Consider the following 14,796-nt stretch of genomic DNA (forward strand, 5'->3'; position numbering starts at 1 on the left):
AATCCAACCCAACAACTCTCAGCTTTTAACCCTGCAAGGAAAGAGTGGTCCAGCCTTAACTGTTTGAGGACCAGCCATGGTCAACCTCCACAGATGGGACATTAGTGTCAGCTCCCTGTGTGCCTGTGGGGGAAAGCAAACTATGCATCATACAACAAAAGAAAATCCAAACACAGACTGGGTGGAGGCCTATCTGCAGTCAACACAGCAGGACCGGAAGAAACTGCTTGGTTTAGGGACTTTGCATTCGAATAAAATAAATACAGATGTTTCGGTCCGCGGTCTTGATCATGATAGAACATAAATTGCCAATTAATGTTTCTCCCCACTTAAAGCCAAATAATTCCACCCATTCGAAATGACCTAGAACAGAGGCGTCCAACCTTTTGAGAATGAAAAATCGCTTATTGTCACAAGTAGGCTTCAAATGAAGTTACTGTGAAAAGCCTCTAGTCGTCACATTCCGGTGCCTGTTCGGGGAGGCTGGTACGGGAATTGAACCAGCGCTGCTGGCCTGCCTTGGTCTGCTTTACCAGCCAGCTATTTAGCCCATTGTGCTAAACCAGCCCCATTTCATGTGACGGGCCATGTTTCATATTTATTCTCTTACAGGGCTGGTGAACATATTTTGGACAGATAAGACATTGACCCTGGCCCACGGACTGTATGTTGGACAACCCCATTATAAACTATTTGCATTACCCTTCAGTTCTGATGAAGGGTGTCCGTGTAGAACATCAACATGACTTGTTGAGTGCAGTATTGTGCCTAGAACCCCTTGGGTTACTCGATACAGGAGTTTAATCAGTGAATGCACACTTGCTGACCATGAAAATCTTGGTATGATCCATCAGGGTTGCAGTTTGTTACAGAATTGTAAGGATACTCTGCAAGGCACTCACCCTGGCTTCTTTAAACAGCTGAAGGATGTCAGTCTGTGGAGGCAAATACAGTCATGGTCTCCAGAAACAGTTTTTAAAAAAATTTAAGAGTACCCAATTCTTTTTTTTCCAATTAAGGGGCAATTTAGCATGGCCAGTCCACCTACCCTGCACATCTTTTGGGGTTGTGGGGGTGAGATCCACGCAGACATGGGGAGAATGTGCAAGTCCACATGGATAGTGGGGATCGAACCTGGCACCACCATGCTGCCCCATCCGGAAACAGTTTAGTTGTTGCCAGCCAGTCCACGAGTTGGATAAAAACCTTCCACGGCCAAATATTGTAAAACCCTGATGTGGAAGTATTTGCATTTCACTACAGGGCATAAAAAGTGATATAATTGCTACTCATCCCTGATTTGTGGCTGCATGCAGATAATGCTATCCATTTGTGTACCAAGAGGGACACAGTTCTATGAATACATTACTAGTCTGCAGCCATAAGAACTGAAAAACAAGTTGAATACTCTTTACCTTGGATATATTTTGGTTTCTTCATTTGTCAGTAGTCCATGCTGAATCACTTATTTGAAGGTGCATGGAGGTTCGATTGAGGGTATGTGTTGAAACTGTGGCATGTGGAATCCACTGCAAAAACCCAAAGACAAGGGTCAAAGAGTTTGTATAGTGCACACTTCGACCAGGACCTTAGTGGGGGGGGGGGGGGGGGGGGGGGGGGGGGAACACATCATTAGTATCAAGCAGGCACAATTTGAGTACCTGGATACATTTTTAATTCTACACTGCATTCCATCCAAAGTTTTTACAGCTTATTATTTCTTGAATAATATTGCCTCACAGAGGCATAGCTTTGCAGCAAACAGAAGGCAAAATCCGGTAGCAACCAGGAGCAGATGACTTTCAAAGCTAAAAACCAACACTCAATGCCTGAAACATCAGTGCGCAAGTTACTTGAACTTAGACTCAATATCCTTGCCAAATAAAGCATTATCCCCACTAACTGTCCATCATGAACCCGACCGCATTCCTCCCCAAATATTTGAATCTAGCTCATAACAAAAGCATTCTCATAACTCCAGTATGTCATTCCATCTTAGCAACTCTTTGCCGGTGCAGTTGTGTTCAATGGGTTGCTCCAATGGGCTCAATGTTGCTCCAGTGATTCTATGTCTTAAAAATGTTTTCCAATTCCAGATACTCTTCTCAGGAGGAGGAAGTGAGATAGCTTGATGTCAGTGTCTGCCTTTGAAATGAAATGAAATGAAAATTGCTTATTGTCATGAGTAGGCTTCAATGAAGTTACTGTGAAAAGCCCCTAGTCGCCACATTCCGGCGCCTGTTCGGGGAGGCTGGTACGGGAAGGCTGGCCTGCCTTGGTCTGCTTTAAAAGCCAGTGATTTAGCCCAGTATGCTAAACCAGCCCCTAACCAGCCCCTTTGTTTTGGACTCTCACACCAGAGGAAATAATTTTGTTCAGTCCACCCTATCAAATACTTTTATCAGCTTAAGCAATTATATTTTCCATATTAGAGAGAATATGAGCTGCATCAATGTAACCTGTCCTCTCAACTCACAGAATCATAGCAACTTAGGCTCAATTGTCTCCATCTTTTCTATATAATATCTGTATCAGCTTTTGCAAAAACACCCGTACTTAGTCCCAAATCCCCATTTTTGTCCGTAAACCTGTTGTTCATCATCTTCAAGAAGCCGTCCAAAGGGCGGAACTGTGGTTAGCACTGCCGTCTCACGGCACTGAGGTCCCAGGTTCGATCCCACCTCTGGGTCACTGTCCGTGTGGAGTTTGCACATTCTCCCCGTGTTTACGTGGGTTTCGTCCCACAGCCCAAAGATGTGCAGGCTAGGTGGATTGGCCACACTAAATCGCCCCTTAATTGGAAAAAATGAATTGGGTACTCTAAATTTATTTTTTTTTAATTTTAAACGGAAGCTGTCCAACATCCTTTTTTAAGACTTATTTCTGGAATCACCTTGCGCTATCTGTGCGTTTGGACTACTTCATTCCAACTTGGACAAGGGAGATGGGGGGAGAAAGATCCTCTTCCTTGGTTTTCAATGTGTGACCTCCAATTGTTAACTCATTTCACAGAGGAAATAACTTTTCTCTTTCTATCAAAACCCCTCATCCTCCTGCAAACCGTTGTCATTTTCACCTCTTAACTTCCTCTGCTCCAAGATGAACATGCTAACTTTTCCAGCCTCTCCTGGTAAATTTCCGCTATCCTATGATCAGTGAGCAGATCTAAGAAATGTCTATTTGAAAGAGGATGCCATTAAGAATTTTAACATTGGGGACTTCTGGTTGCGGCCATGGTGGAGTAGGTCGCACATTTAATAGCTCCTGCCTGTGAAGGACTTTGGACCTTTCTCCCCGGTTTTTTCTGGATTTTATGGGATAAATCGGTGAAGAGTGAGACAGTGAGGAGAAATCCCCTCCAGTGTATGGAGAATTGGACCAGAAGTGGCTGTATGAGAAGACAAAGTCCTATAAGGAAGACGTGAGCAGAGCCGGCAATGTGGGAAAGCTTAGCGGAGAGCAAGGGCCGCGGGGAAACGACACAGTGGTCGACGGAACAGCTGGTGAAGTTTTTCGAAGATTGCTTCGCCAAGCTGAAGAAGGGCATGCTGGACTCGATTAAGGCTTCGATTGATCGAGTTGTGCAGAATCAAGAGACCCACAGAAGAGCGATCCAGGGGGAGGAGAAAAAGGTGACCGAGCACGAGTAATACATAACCGTGCTGGAGACCAAGGTGGAGATGATGAACGACCACCAGAAAAGAATGCAGGAGAAGCTGGAGGACCTGGAGAACAGGTCCAGGAGGCAGAATCTTAGAATTTTCGGCCTCCCTGGAGTCAGTGAGGGATTGGATGCGAGGGCCTATGTGACGAACATGCTGGAGAAGCTGATGGGGGCTGAGGCGTTTCCTCGACCCCTTGGAAGTGGATAGAGCGCACAGAGCCCTCGCGAAGAAGTCCCGAGCGAACGGGCTGCCGAGGGTGATGGTGGTACGTTTTCACCGATTTCTGGACAAAGAACACGTTCTGCGGTGGGCCAAGAAAGAACGGAGCAGCAAGTGGGAGAATTGTGAGCTGCGCATTTATCAGGACCTGGGCGCGGATTTGGCCAAGAGCTGAGCTGTGTTTAATCGGGCCAAAACGGCCCTCTTTAAGAAGGGGGTGAAGTTCAGGATGTTGTACCCAGCCCGTATGTGGGTCACATGAGAAACGGGACTTCTACTTCGAATCACCAGACGAAGTATGAACTTTTATTAAAGAAAAAAGGCTGGAGGCGAACTAAAAAACATTGAAGCCTTGGAGAGTACTGTGGTGGCGATTTGCTGTGCTGGGCTGTATAAGTAGCGTTATGTGAAATAATGGGCTGTTTTGATGGCTAAAAACTTTGTCTTGCAGGGAGCTGGTTAGGGACTCGTCCTGTTTTTGGGTGTTTTTTTCCGAAAGTGGCTGTTTCTTCACTGTTTTTTTCTGATGTTTGTTTACTGGGGAATGTGATGCTTTTAACATGTTTGTTCAAGTGGGGGGAGAAGGGAGAGAACAATGGGGAGACAGACTGCTTGGTGCCTGGGCGGGCGCCATCAAGTCAGCATGAGTCAGCTGACTCACGGAAGCACAGTGGGGGGGCGAGCAGGTGTTAAGCTGGAGCTTGACTTTGGGGGGTTGGGTTTCTAGTGCTGTTGCTAGGGGGGGGGGGGGGAGGGGGCTTTGCTGACAGGGAGGAACTGTTACCAGGGGACACATGGGAGGTCGGGAATGGCGAATGCCCGAGGGTGGGAGGGGTGCTCGGGGAGGCGCAAGGTAGAGGCTGGCCTAGAAAAGGGTAATGGCGTGGTGGTGGTGGTTTGGGGGGGGTGGGGGTGGAAGAGGAGAGGAGAAGCCCCTCCGACCAGGCTGATTACATGGAATGTCAGAGGGTTGAATGGGCCGGTCAAGAGGGCTTGCGTGTTTGCGCATTAGAGGGTAGGTACATGATGGTGAGTGGGAAGCTGGAGGGGGTGGGGGTGGGGGTGGTACTCGTGAACATGTATGCTCCGAATTGGAACGATGTGGAATTTGAGGTGGGTGTTGGGTAAGATCCCAGACTTAGAGGCACATAACCTGATTATGGGAGGAGATTTTAACACAGTCTGTCCAGGACAGGGAGGAGGTCGGCCACGGCAAAGCAACTGAAGGGGTTGGTGGAACAGATGGGGGGGGGGGGGGGGGGGTGGAGTAGACCCATGGAGGTTTGCACGGCCAAGGGGTAAGGAGTTTTCTTTCTTCTCGCATGTCCACAAGGTAGAATCTCGCATCGAAGTTTTTTGTTCTGAGCAGGGCGCTAATACCGGGGGTGGTGGATACTGAGTACTCGGCAATCGCAGTGTCAGTTCATGCCCCACATTGGGTGGATCTACGGGTTAGTGTGGAGAGAGTGCAACACCTGTTGTGGAGATTGGATATGAGGTTGCTCGTGGACGAAGCAACCTGTGGGCGGGTTAACAAGTCCATCCAGAACTACGTGGAAACAAATGATACAGGGGTGGTACTCGTGTTCACGAGGAGCACGGGTCTCTCTTTACGCCGATGACCTGCTCTTGTATATTTCAGACCCGTTAGAGGGGCTGGGGGAAGTCATGCGAATCCTGGAGGAATTTGGCAGTTTTCCGGGGTATAAATTGAACATGGGGGAAAAGCGAGATGTTCGCGATCAAGCCAAGAGGACAGGAGAAGAGACTGGGAGAGCTGCCGCTTAGAATGGTAGGAAAGATCTTTCGGTGTCTGGGAATCTAGGTGGCCCGGGAATGAGAAGCACTGCACAAGTTAAACCTAGAACAAATGATAGGGGACTTTAAGAGATGGGACATGCTCCTGCTATAACTGGCGGAGAGGGTAAAGACCGTGAAAATGACAGTCCTCCCCAGATTTCAGTTTGTCTTTCAGTGCCTCCCCATCTTCATCCCAAAAGATGACCTTTTTCAAGCGGAAAATGTTATTTTGGGCTTTGTGTGGGCGGGTAAAACCCCACGAGTGAAAAGTGTTGTTGGAGCGTAGTCGGAGGGAGGGTGGGTTGGCGTTGCCGAACGTCTGCACTTACTAATATAGCCATGATTAGGAAGTGGGGTGGGGGATTGGTGTGGGAGCGGATGGCGGCGGCGTCATGCGAAGACACAAGTTTGGGAGCACTGATAATGGCACCTCTTCCATTCTCGCCGGCCCGATACTCCACAAGTCCGGTGGTGGTGGCGGCTCTGAGAATCTGGGGGCAATGGAGGAGATATAAGAGAGTGGAGGGAGCATCGGTTTGGACCCTGATTTATTATAATCATTTTGTACCGGGTAGGTTAGATGGTGGGTTCCGGCCCTGAGTCCCAGCCAAGCTCATATCAAAGCTCCAAAACCTAGGACTTGGCTCCTCACTCTGCAACAGGATCCTAGACTTTCTGACCCATTGACCACAATCAGTAAGGATAAACAACACCTCCTCCACAATAGTCCTCAATACCGGGACCCCGCAAGGCTGCGTACTTAGCCCCCTACTATATTCCCTATACACACGACTGCGTGGCAAAATTTGGCTCCAACTCCATCTGCAAGTTTGCTGACAAACATGTCAGAATACAGGAGGGAGATAGAGAAGCTAGTGGAGTGGTGTAACAACTGCATCAACGGGGCTGAGGTGGAAATGGTTGACAGCTTCAAATTCCTATGTGTGCACATCACCAAAAATCTGCCCTGGTCCACCCACGTCGACACTACGGCCAAGAAAGCACAACAGCGCCTATGTATCGTTGAGAAACAAAGGAAATTCAGCATGTCCACATTGACTCTTGTCAACCTTTACAGGTTCATCATCAAAAGCATCCTATCTGGCAAGAATAACACACTGGTATGGCAACTGCTCGGCCCTTAACCGTAAGAAACTACAGAGAGTCGTGAACACCGCCCAGTCCATCTCACACACGCGTCTCCCATCCATTGACTTTGTCTACACCTCCCGCTGCCTTGGGGAAAGTAGGCAGCATTATCAAAGACCCCTTCCCGGTTTACTCACTTTTACAACTTCTTCCATTGGACAGGAGATACAGAAGTCTGAGAACACGCACTTAGCAGATTCAAAACCACTTCTTCCCCACTGTTACCAGACTCTTAAATGACCCTCTTATGGACTGACCTGATCTCTTCACAAATCTTCTCCACTGAGTAGTACAACACTCCTGTATGCTTCACCCGATGCCTGTGTCTATGTATTTACATTGTGCTTTTTATGTTTGCCCTATTATGTATTTTCTTATCCTGTACAGAATGATCTGTCTGAGCTGCACGCAGAACAATACTTTTCACTGTACCTCTGTACATGTGACCATAAACAAATGCAATCCAATCCAATCTAGCTCATGACAAGAGGAGGATTCCTTTTCTAATGGATCATTTGAGATTTTGGATCAATAGATGGCTTTACTGGTACTAACTTTTTGTTCTTAATTTATTTAATTAACTGAATTCACATTTACACGACCACAGCAGGATTTGAACTCCAGACCCCTGAATTACTGGGGCAGTAATGTAACCATTGTACTCCCTACTGTTAAATATTAGCATTTATGTTATAACAAAATGTATTTGGTATTGAAATTCATTAGAAGGAATTAGTAGACTGCACATATGTTTTGGATCATTTTATAATCATTCTTTTCTTTCCTAGTGTACCATGCTATCTATCTGGAAGAACTGACAACAGCAGAACTTGCCAAAAAGATCGCTACTATCTTTAATATATCCCACAATCAAATAAACCAGGTGTACAGACAGGGTCCTACAGGTATTCATGTTCTCGTCAGTGATCAGGTAAGTAGGAATTTTGGTGCCGAGATGTTTGAGAACCATCTGCGCTGACTTCAGCAACTGCTGCCATGGTCATGCCTCCAAAAGAGCTGGACTGGGACTTTTCTGAACTCTGAGCATTAGTTACATTCCTTCACCCCGTGAGAATGTGGGTGTCAGCATTGGTTCAGTAGCAGCACTTTCAACCCTGAGTCAAAAGGTCTCGAGTGTCACTGTCTGTGTGGAGTCTGCACGTTCTCCACGTGTCTGCATGGGTTTCCTCCCACAGTCCAAAGACGAGCAGGTTAGGTGGATTGGCCATGCTAAATTTCCCTTGGTGTCCAAAATGGTTAGGAGGGGTTATTGGGTTACGGGGATAGGGTGGAAGTGAGGGCTTGGGTAGGTCGGTGTAGAATCGAAGGCCGAATGGCCTCCGTCTGCACTGTATGTTCTATGTTCAAACTCCACCAAAGAGACAAGAGTGTATATTCCAGGGTGTCACTTTTCAGTGCCATATAGAGGGAATGCTGTAGTGTCAGAGGTGCCATCTTTCAGACAATGCATTAAACAGAGTCATCCTTTATCCTCTGGTGGATATAAGCAGGGATGAAAAATTTCTGACTTTTGGCAGAATTCTGACTTTTTAATTCTGAAATTTTGCCCGTTGAAATTTTTTTCCAACCTCTGCCTCTGCAGAGCTGCATTTGAAATGTATTCTGCTTTAAACATTTAAAAAAGAATACAGTGTGACTCTGAGCTTCCTCTCACAACAAAAGAAGGGGAACAAATTTTTAATTGATTCTGGCTTTTATTTGCCATTCCCCCAGCCAATGGCACCTGCTTTCCTGGTCAAGCCTGCGCTAGACAAACTTATTTTGCTCCCTTTCCAATAACCCCAGACTCCCAGTAGACAATAACTGTTCATCTTTTCACACTGTTGTACGCCCTCTGCCTAAAGGCCACTCTCTCTCTCACAGACAAGTATGTGTGAGTTTCGGAGTGAGGGACAGTTTTGGTGAACTAGTGTGTACCAAACTTGTTTTCTTGATTATAAAGCACATTTTCTTCACTACTGTCCAATTTCTCTATTCTCTAAAGCTGCTTAACTTAGCTCACCAGCACTGAATGTTGAAAATGGCTGCATTAGCATGAACAATTGCGTTGATAGGAGGTGCAGCATGTTCAATTTGTAATTTTGTTTCGCAAACCCAGCAAAACGAAGCAAAAATATGAATTTTAGGGGTAGTGCAGTGGTTAGCACTTCTGTCTCTTGGCGCCGAGGACCCAGGTTTGATCCCGGCCCTGGGTCACTGTCCATGTGGAGTTTGCACATTCTCCCCGTGTTTGTGTGGGTTTCACCCCCTCAACCCAAAGATGTGTAGGGTAGGTGAATTGGCCACACTAAATTATCCCTTAATTGGAAAAAAAGAACTGGGTACTCTAAATTTATAAGAGAAAAAAAATGAATTTTCGAAACGTAGCTTAAATTAGTTTAGAGATTGTGGCTGCCACTTAGCGGAAATTAGTTAGTGGTTCAAAGTTCTTGTGTACAGAACAGCCATTTGTATTTATAAAGGGGCTTTAATGTAATGACTCTAGGTGCTTCACACACGACCATTATAAAACGAGTATGACACTAAGCCACAGGAAGAAACTTGCGGTCCCGTGATCACAAACTTGTCAAAGAGGTAGGTTTTAAGCATCACTTAAAAGAGAATGGAGGTAGAGAAGCAGAGACGTTTAGGGAGGGAATTACAGAGATTGGAGCCTTGGCAGCTGACGGCTCCAATAGTGAAGCGATTAAGATCAGGATTGCTAAGGTACTGGAATTTAAGTTCAGATAACTTGAAGGGTTGGTGATCTGGCGAAGATTATGGAGATGGGGAGAAGTGAGACCATGGATGTATTTGAAAACCAGTTTGAGAATTTTAAGCATTGCTTAACCAGGAGCCAATATAGGTCAGCAAGCATGGGGTGATAGTTGAACAGGATATGGTATGAGTATGGATGTGAGTAGCAGGTTTTTGGATGACCTCCAGTTTACAGAGACTAAGATATGGGAAGCCAGTTAGGTGTGCATTAGAACTGTCAAATCTAGAGGTAACAAAGAAGTGGATGAGATTTCAGCAGCAGATGAACAATGTTGTAGAAATAGATGGGGCGAGATTCTCCGCAAATGCGGAGAATCGTAAAGGCTGCCGTGGGACAGGCCGTGACCCACGGCAGCCTTCATGCCCACTTCCGGGGCCGATTCTCCCCCCCCCCCCCCCCCCCCGGGGCTGGGCTAGGAGCGCGGCCCCGCGCGTCACAGCCTTTACGACCATCGTCAAGGCCGCACGTCAGGCGTCACGCCGGCTGACGTGGACAATGACGTCAGCCGTGCATGCGCATGTTGGACAACGCCAACCCGCGCATGCGCAGCTGGCGACTTTTCCCTCAGCCGCCCCACAAGACGTGGCGGCTTGATCTTGCCGGGTGGCGGAGGGAAAAGAGTGCGTCCGTTATGGACGCACGGCCCGCGATCGGTGGGCACCGATCGCGGGACAATGCTCCCCTTGGCACAGCCGTGATACTGCCGTGCCAATTGGGCCCCCAGATGCCCCAAACGGGCACCTGGCGCCCGTTTCACGACGGCAGCGAGCAGGTGTGTTTGCTGCCGTGTTGAAACGGGCGTGAAGGCCCGGCCGCTCGGGCCCATCGGCCTCGGAGAATTGCAACTCGCCGCAAAAAACGCCGAGCGGCGATTCGTGGCGTGGGTCGGGCGTGGGGGGTGGAGGGGAGAATAGCGGGAGGGCGTGAAAAATGTCGGGAGGCCCTCCCGCTATTCTCCCACCCAGCGTGGGGGGGCGGAGAATCGCGTCCATGGTCTTTGTTCTAACCACGAGGTGAGCTTCAAAACACATATCTGTGTCATCATTGTCTAGTTCAGGCTGTCGAAAACTTCGACCTCCAAGTAAGATTTTAGACTGAATATGTAACAGGTACCAACACAGTTAAGTTTATTAAGTTTTACTTGCGCAAGGAGAGTGACCACTACAATTAAAGGTCATAGCCAAGCACACTCTGACACACAAAAGGGAAGTAAAGATCTTTATACAGTAAACAAAGCATCCCCCCCCACCCCCCCACAAACAGGTATAGACATCACTAATTTATCAGCCTTTCTGTTGGCTTAGACAAAGTCAAAGGTATAATTTTGATACAAAGGAGAGGTGGTCAGATAACGTCAATGCATTCTGCAGTAATTCTACAGAGATAGGTATATTAGCAATACAAAAGTCGAGGTGATCAATTGATGTCATTGCCCTCCGTGGTACTGCTATAGACCAAGTGTGTGTGTCACAATACAAAGAGGAAAATGATCTCCTCAGGAAACTGATCAGTTTCCAGACAGTGTAATCAACTTACAAGGAGCCACTTGCCTGCTGACTGAGGTAGCTGCAGCAATTTCTTTGGGACACTTTAAATCTTTATGTCAGGTGTCCCACCATGCCCAGTTGGTCATTTTAGGTTTCCACAAACCTCAGAAAGGGATAAAATCGGTGTCTAGGGAACGGAGTATATCACGGGGATCGAAGACAATGGCTTTGGTCTTCCAAGTATTTAATTAGAGGACATTTCTGTTCATCCAGGACCGGATATCGAACAAGCAGTCTGTGAATTTAGAGACTTGAAGGGTTGAGAGAGATATTGATGAGATACAGTTGGGTATTGTCGATGTACATGTGGAAACTGACATGTTTATAATACATTAGAATTGATATAAAGCCTCATTTAAACAAACAATTTACAACATCTACCTTTGGAACTGCAGTATGTTCAGCTGTCTAACTTGAGCACAAAGTAGATCAAATTCAGTATGTTAGATCTTGGTGTGGAGTTGTCTTCATGGACACAATTGGGAAGTTAGAATCAAAAATGCCTCGAATATTGGCACCCATTTTACCGAAAGCAAGTTATTCCCAAGTATCTTACCAACCTTATTAGACTACACCAAATTTAAAATAAAGATAAGTCGGGTTAAACAATTGGAATGCAAGAAAAGCACCAAACCCACACCATTTATTTCTGTTTTAATTGTAAACATTTAAATTTCAAGTTCTTTAACCGTTATGCATGCAATAGATGAACAGATAGAAATAGGTCATGTTCTTGTTTTAATAACGTAGGTTGTGCTGTATAAGTTGATCTAGTATTTAAGATGACCCTATTTTTTGACCCCAAAAAGTGGTCAGCCTCAATTTTTCACCTCATTAATGGATGTTTAAAAATCATTTCAAGGGATGGGAACATTGCTGGCAAGGCCAGCATTTGTTGCCCATCCTAATTGCTCTTGAACTGAGGGCTTGTTCGGCCATTCCAGAGGGCATTTAAGAGTCAACCACATTGCTGTGGGTCTGGAGTCACATGCAGGCCAGGCCAGTAAGGACAGTAGATTTCCTTCCCTAAAGGACATAAGTGAACCAGATGGGTTTTTGCAACAATCAACAATGGTTTCATGGTCACTATTAGACTTTTAATTCCAGATTTTTATTAAATTCAATTTGAACCCGGATTCCCAAAACATTACACTGGGCCAAAACACTACACTGGGCCTTTGGATTACTTGTCCAGTGATAATACCATCATCTTCCTTTACAACGGGGTGCAAGATGGTACGGGTTGTGTTATGAAGATGAGCAGGAGTTAGCGGCATGTCCTGCTACAATTATAAAGTTCATACGGTTAATATGTTTCTTACACATCACAAACAGAAATTAGGTAAATAATCTTTGTTTGGTGTTGGGGTTGATGTTCACTGCGACCTTGGGAGAAATACAAAATTCACATCACAGAAACAGGCCATTTGAGCCACCCTGTCTGTGTTAATGTTTGCCCTCGACATGAGCAAATAGTGCTAATCATGTATAGCCATTCTGTTCCTTAAATCTCTTAATCCTTTTCACTCTTCTATAGTGCCAAATGACCTTCACTATCCACCTGAATAGGCAGAGCAGACATTAATCACATCCAATTTACCATCTTTCTAATTGCAGTGTGGTGTCAATTTTTATGCTCAAAAGTGCTGGAGTGGACTGTGACTGAGTGGATTGAAATGAGCATTCTACCTTCTAAGCCAAAAGTATTTGGTAAAAAACCATCTTGACCCCCCGCCCCCCAGAAAGGATTATAATTGAGGAAACCTGTGTTGAATTTGAAAGAGAAAGCCTCCAGTGCTTCTTGGGAGCTGGATTTATTTTAAGCCTGTAGGTGCTAGTCTCTGGAACAAATTTGGCATCTCAATTAATTTGTTGAAACTTGTAAATGTAAATGAATTGAAACACCTGGGTCGTTGGGGTACTCTTAGATTAGCAGAAAGAATAGATAATTTTTGTTCTTCACATAGTCCTAAAATAGCTGTTCACTTTCTGAAAATGTATTTTGCAGATGGTTCACAACTTCCAAGATGAAAGTTGCTTTGTCATCAGCACAGTGAAAGGTATGTATTTTTCTTTATAAGCAATTTGTACAAGCCAACCCAATGTTAAGCAGATCTGTCACAAGTATTTTTTTTTATTTTACAGCGGAAAATACTGAAGGCTACCATGTCATTTTGAAGTAACCTGCCCCATTTAGCAGTTAAGCTGGACTACATATTTGCGTATAGAAGATATCTTTATTATGACAAAGGACATTGAGCAAATGTAAATGTTAGAATCTGACTTCACTGTACAAATGTTTCATATTGAAAACACAGCTTGACTGTTCAGTTACCTTACTGTGAGTTTGAAACTTCTGGAAATATCACTGCCATCAATCAGCACCTTCTCTGCACCTGTAGGATGCAGCAAGCTTGAGGGTAGGCCTGAAAGTCCAGAAATTATGGTTCAAAGTGGTCTTCGTAAATATGACAAGAGGAGGAAAATGGCCAGTATATCCAGAGTTGCACAATAATCGTCTCATTTAGAAGCATTTATGCTTCAACTTACCTGTCTAGTTTCTTGATTATTGGTTTTGAGATTGATGTTTGAGATATGCCATGTTATTTTAAAAATGTTTGCCTTTTACTTTGTGCCGTAATACATTTGACTGCCTTGACAAGATACCAGTTTCCCTTGATCGAACTGTATCTGTAAGATCATAGAGTACAGTTGCTAATCTACATTCTAAGGAGAAAAAGAAAGACAATATAAAAATATTGTGATTTCAATTCCTGTCTCACATCAGGATATTTGTTTAATTTAAAGTTGCAGCTTGCACATTCTTAAGCTATATTTTCCCTGCTTCTTTTAAGGTCACATGGCTTTTTACATAAAACTAACAGCTTCATTGTGGAGGCTGATCTTATTTCTGTTTTTGAACATTTAGTGCATTTTATTGTTTTGAGTTCGATGTCAAACCTTTTACCCGTGGATAAACAGCAGTTGTGAATAAAGCAAGGAGCTTCTCAGTTTTGTTTGTAGCCCACAATTGCTGTCAGATCAAAGAGGAAAGGTGTTATGTACTTAAAAAAAAATACAATAAATTTGTAAATGTCCATTAATCAAATCCTATGCTTTTGAAACCTGTATTTAAAAAATGTAGTTGTGTCCTATAATTCTCCAAGTCATAATTGTGCCTCTGTGACCAAATCTCACTGCACTGATATGTTAATAAAATGAAGATTTTTTGCTTACTTTTCAAACGTTTTCATGGGATTATAATTATAGAGATGTTTTAGGTCAAGCACTATGTATACGTTCCCCACCAAAGGAGAAAACAAAGTTGTTGCCATAGCTGTCCGCTTCAGCTTGTCCGCTGTCACAATAGCTTTAATATATGCTGGAACAAAATAGCTGATTTTGACACGGAATTTCGGATTGCATTCCATAATAAATATGCTGGTGAGAGCCATAGGAATACGTCCCCTTTGTTAAGTTTCACAATTTCCCATTAGAATAAGCACCAGCAACTTTATTACTCTTGGTTTAGAGATCTTAATTATGAGATGTGCATTTATTTATATATTCACATTGCCTCCGGAATAAAGTTTTCAAATCATTTTTGCAAATGCCTCCTTAAGCTGTGTGTGAATGC

At 44.7% G+C, this 14,796-nt stretch overlaps 1 protein-coding gene across 5 annotated transcripts in view; it reads left to right on the forward strand.

Annotated features, from left to right (window-relative positions):
- The window catches only part of LOC119972714 (upstream-binding protein 1-like), a 123,954-nt gene extending 109,550 nt beyond the window's left edge, over nt 1-14,404 (forward strand). For all 5 annotated transcript variants that reach the window (XM_038809911.1, XM_038809910.1, XM_038809912.1 and 2 more), the window contains 3 exons: nt 7,622-7,764; nt 13,168-13,219; nt 13,305-14,404. In XM_038809911.1, the coding sequence (XP_038665839.1) occupies nt 7,622-7,764; nt 13,168-13,219; nt 13,305-13,342 (233 nt within the window). In that variant the 3' untranslated portion in view covers nt 13,343-14,404. The remainder of the gene's footprint in view (nt 1-7,621; nt 7,765-13,167; nt 13,220-13,304) is intronic.
- The last annotated feature ends 392 nt before the right edge of the window (nt 14,405-14,796 follow it).

The sequence above is a fragment of the Scyliorhinus canicula genome, chromosome 10, assembly GCF_902713615.1.
Source record: "Scyliorhinus canicula chromosome 10, sScyCan1.1, whole genome shotgun sequence".
NCBI lineage: Eukaryota > Metazoa > Chordata > Chondrichthyes > Carcharhiniformes > Scyliorhinidae > Scyliorhinus > Scyliorhinus canicula.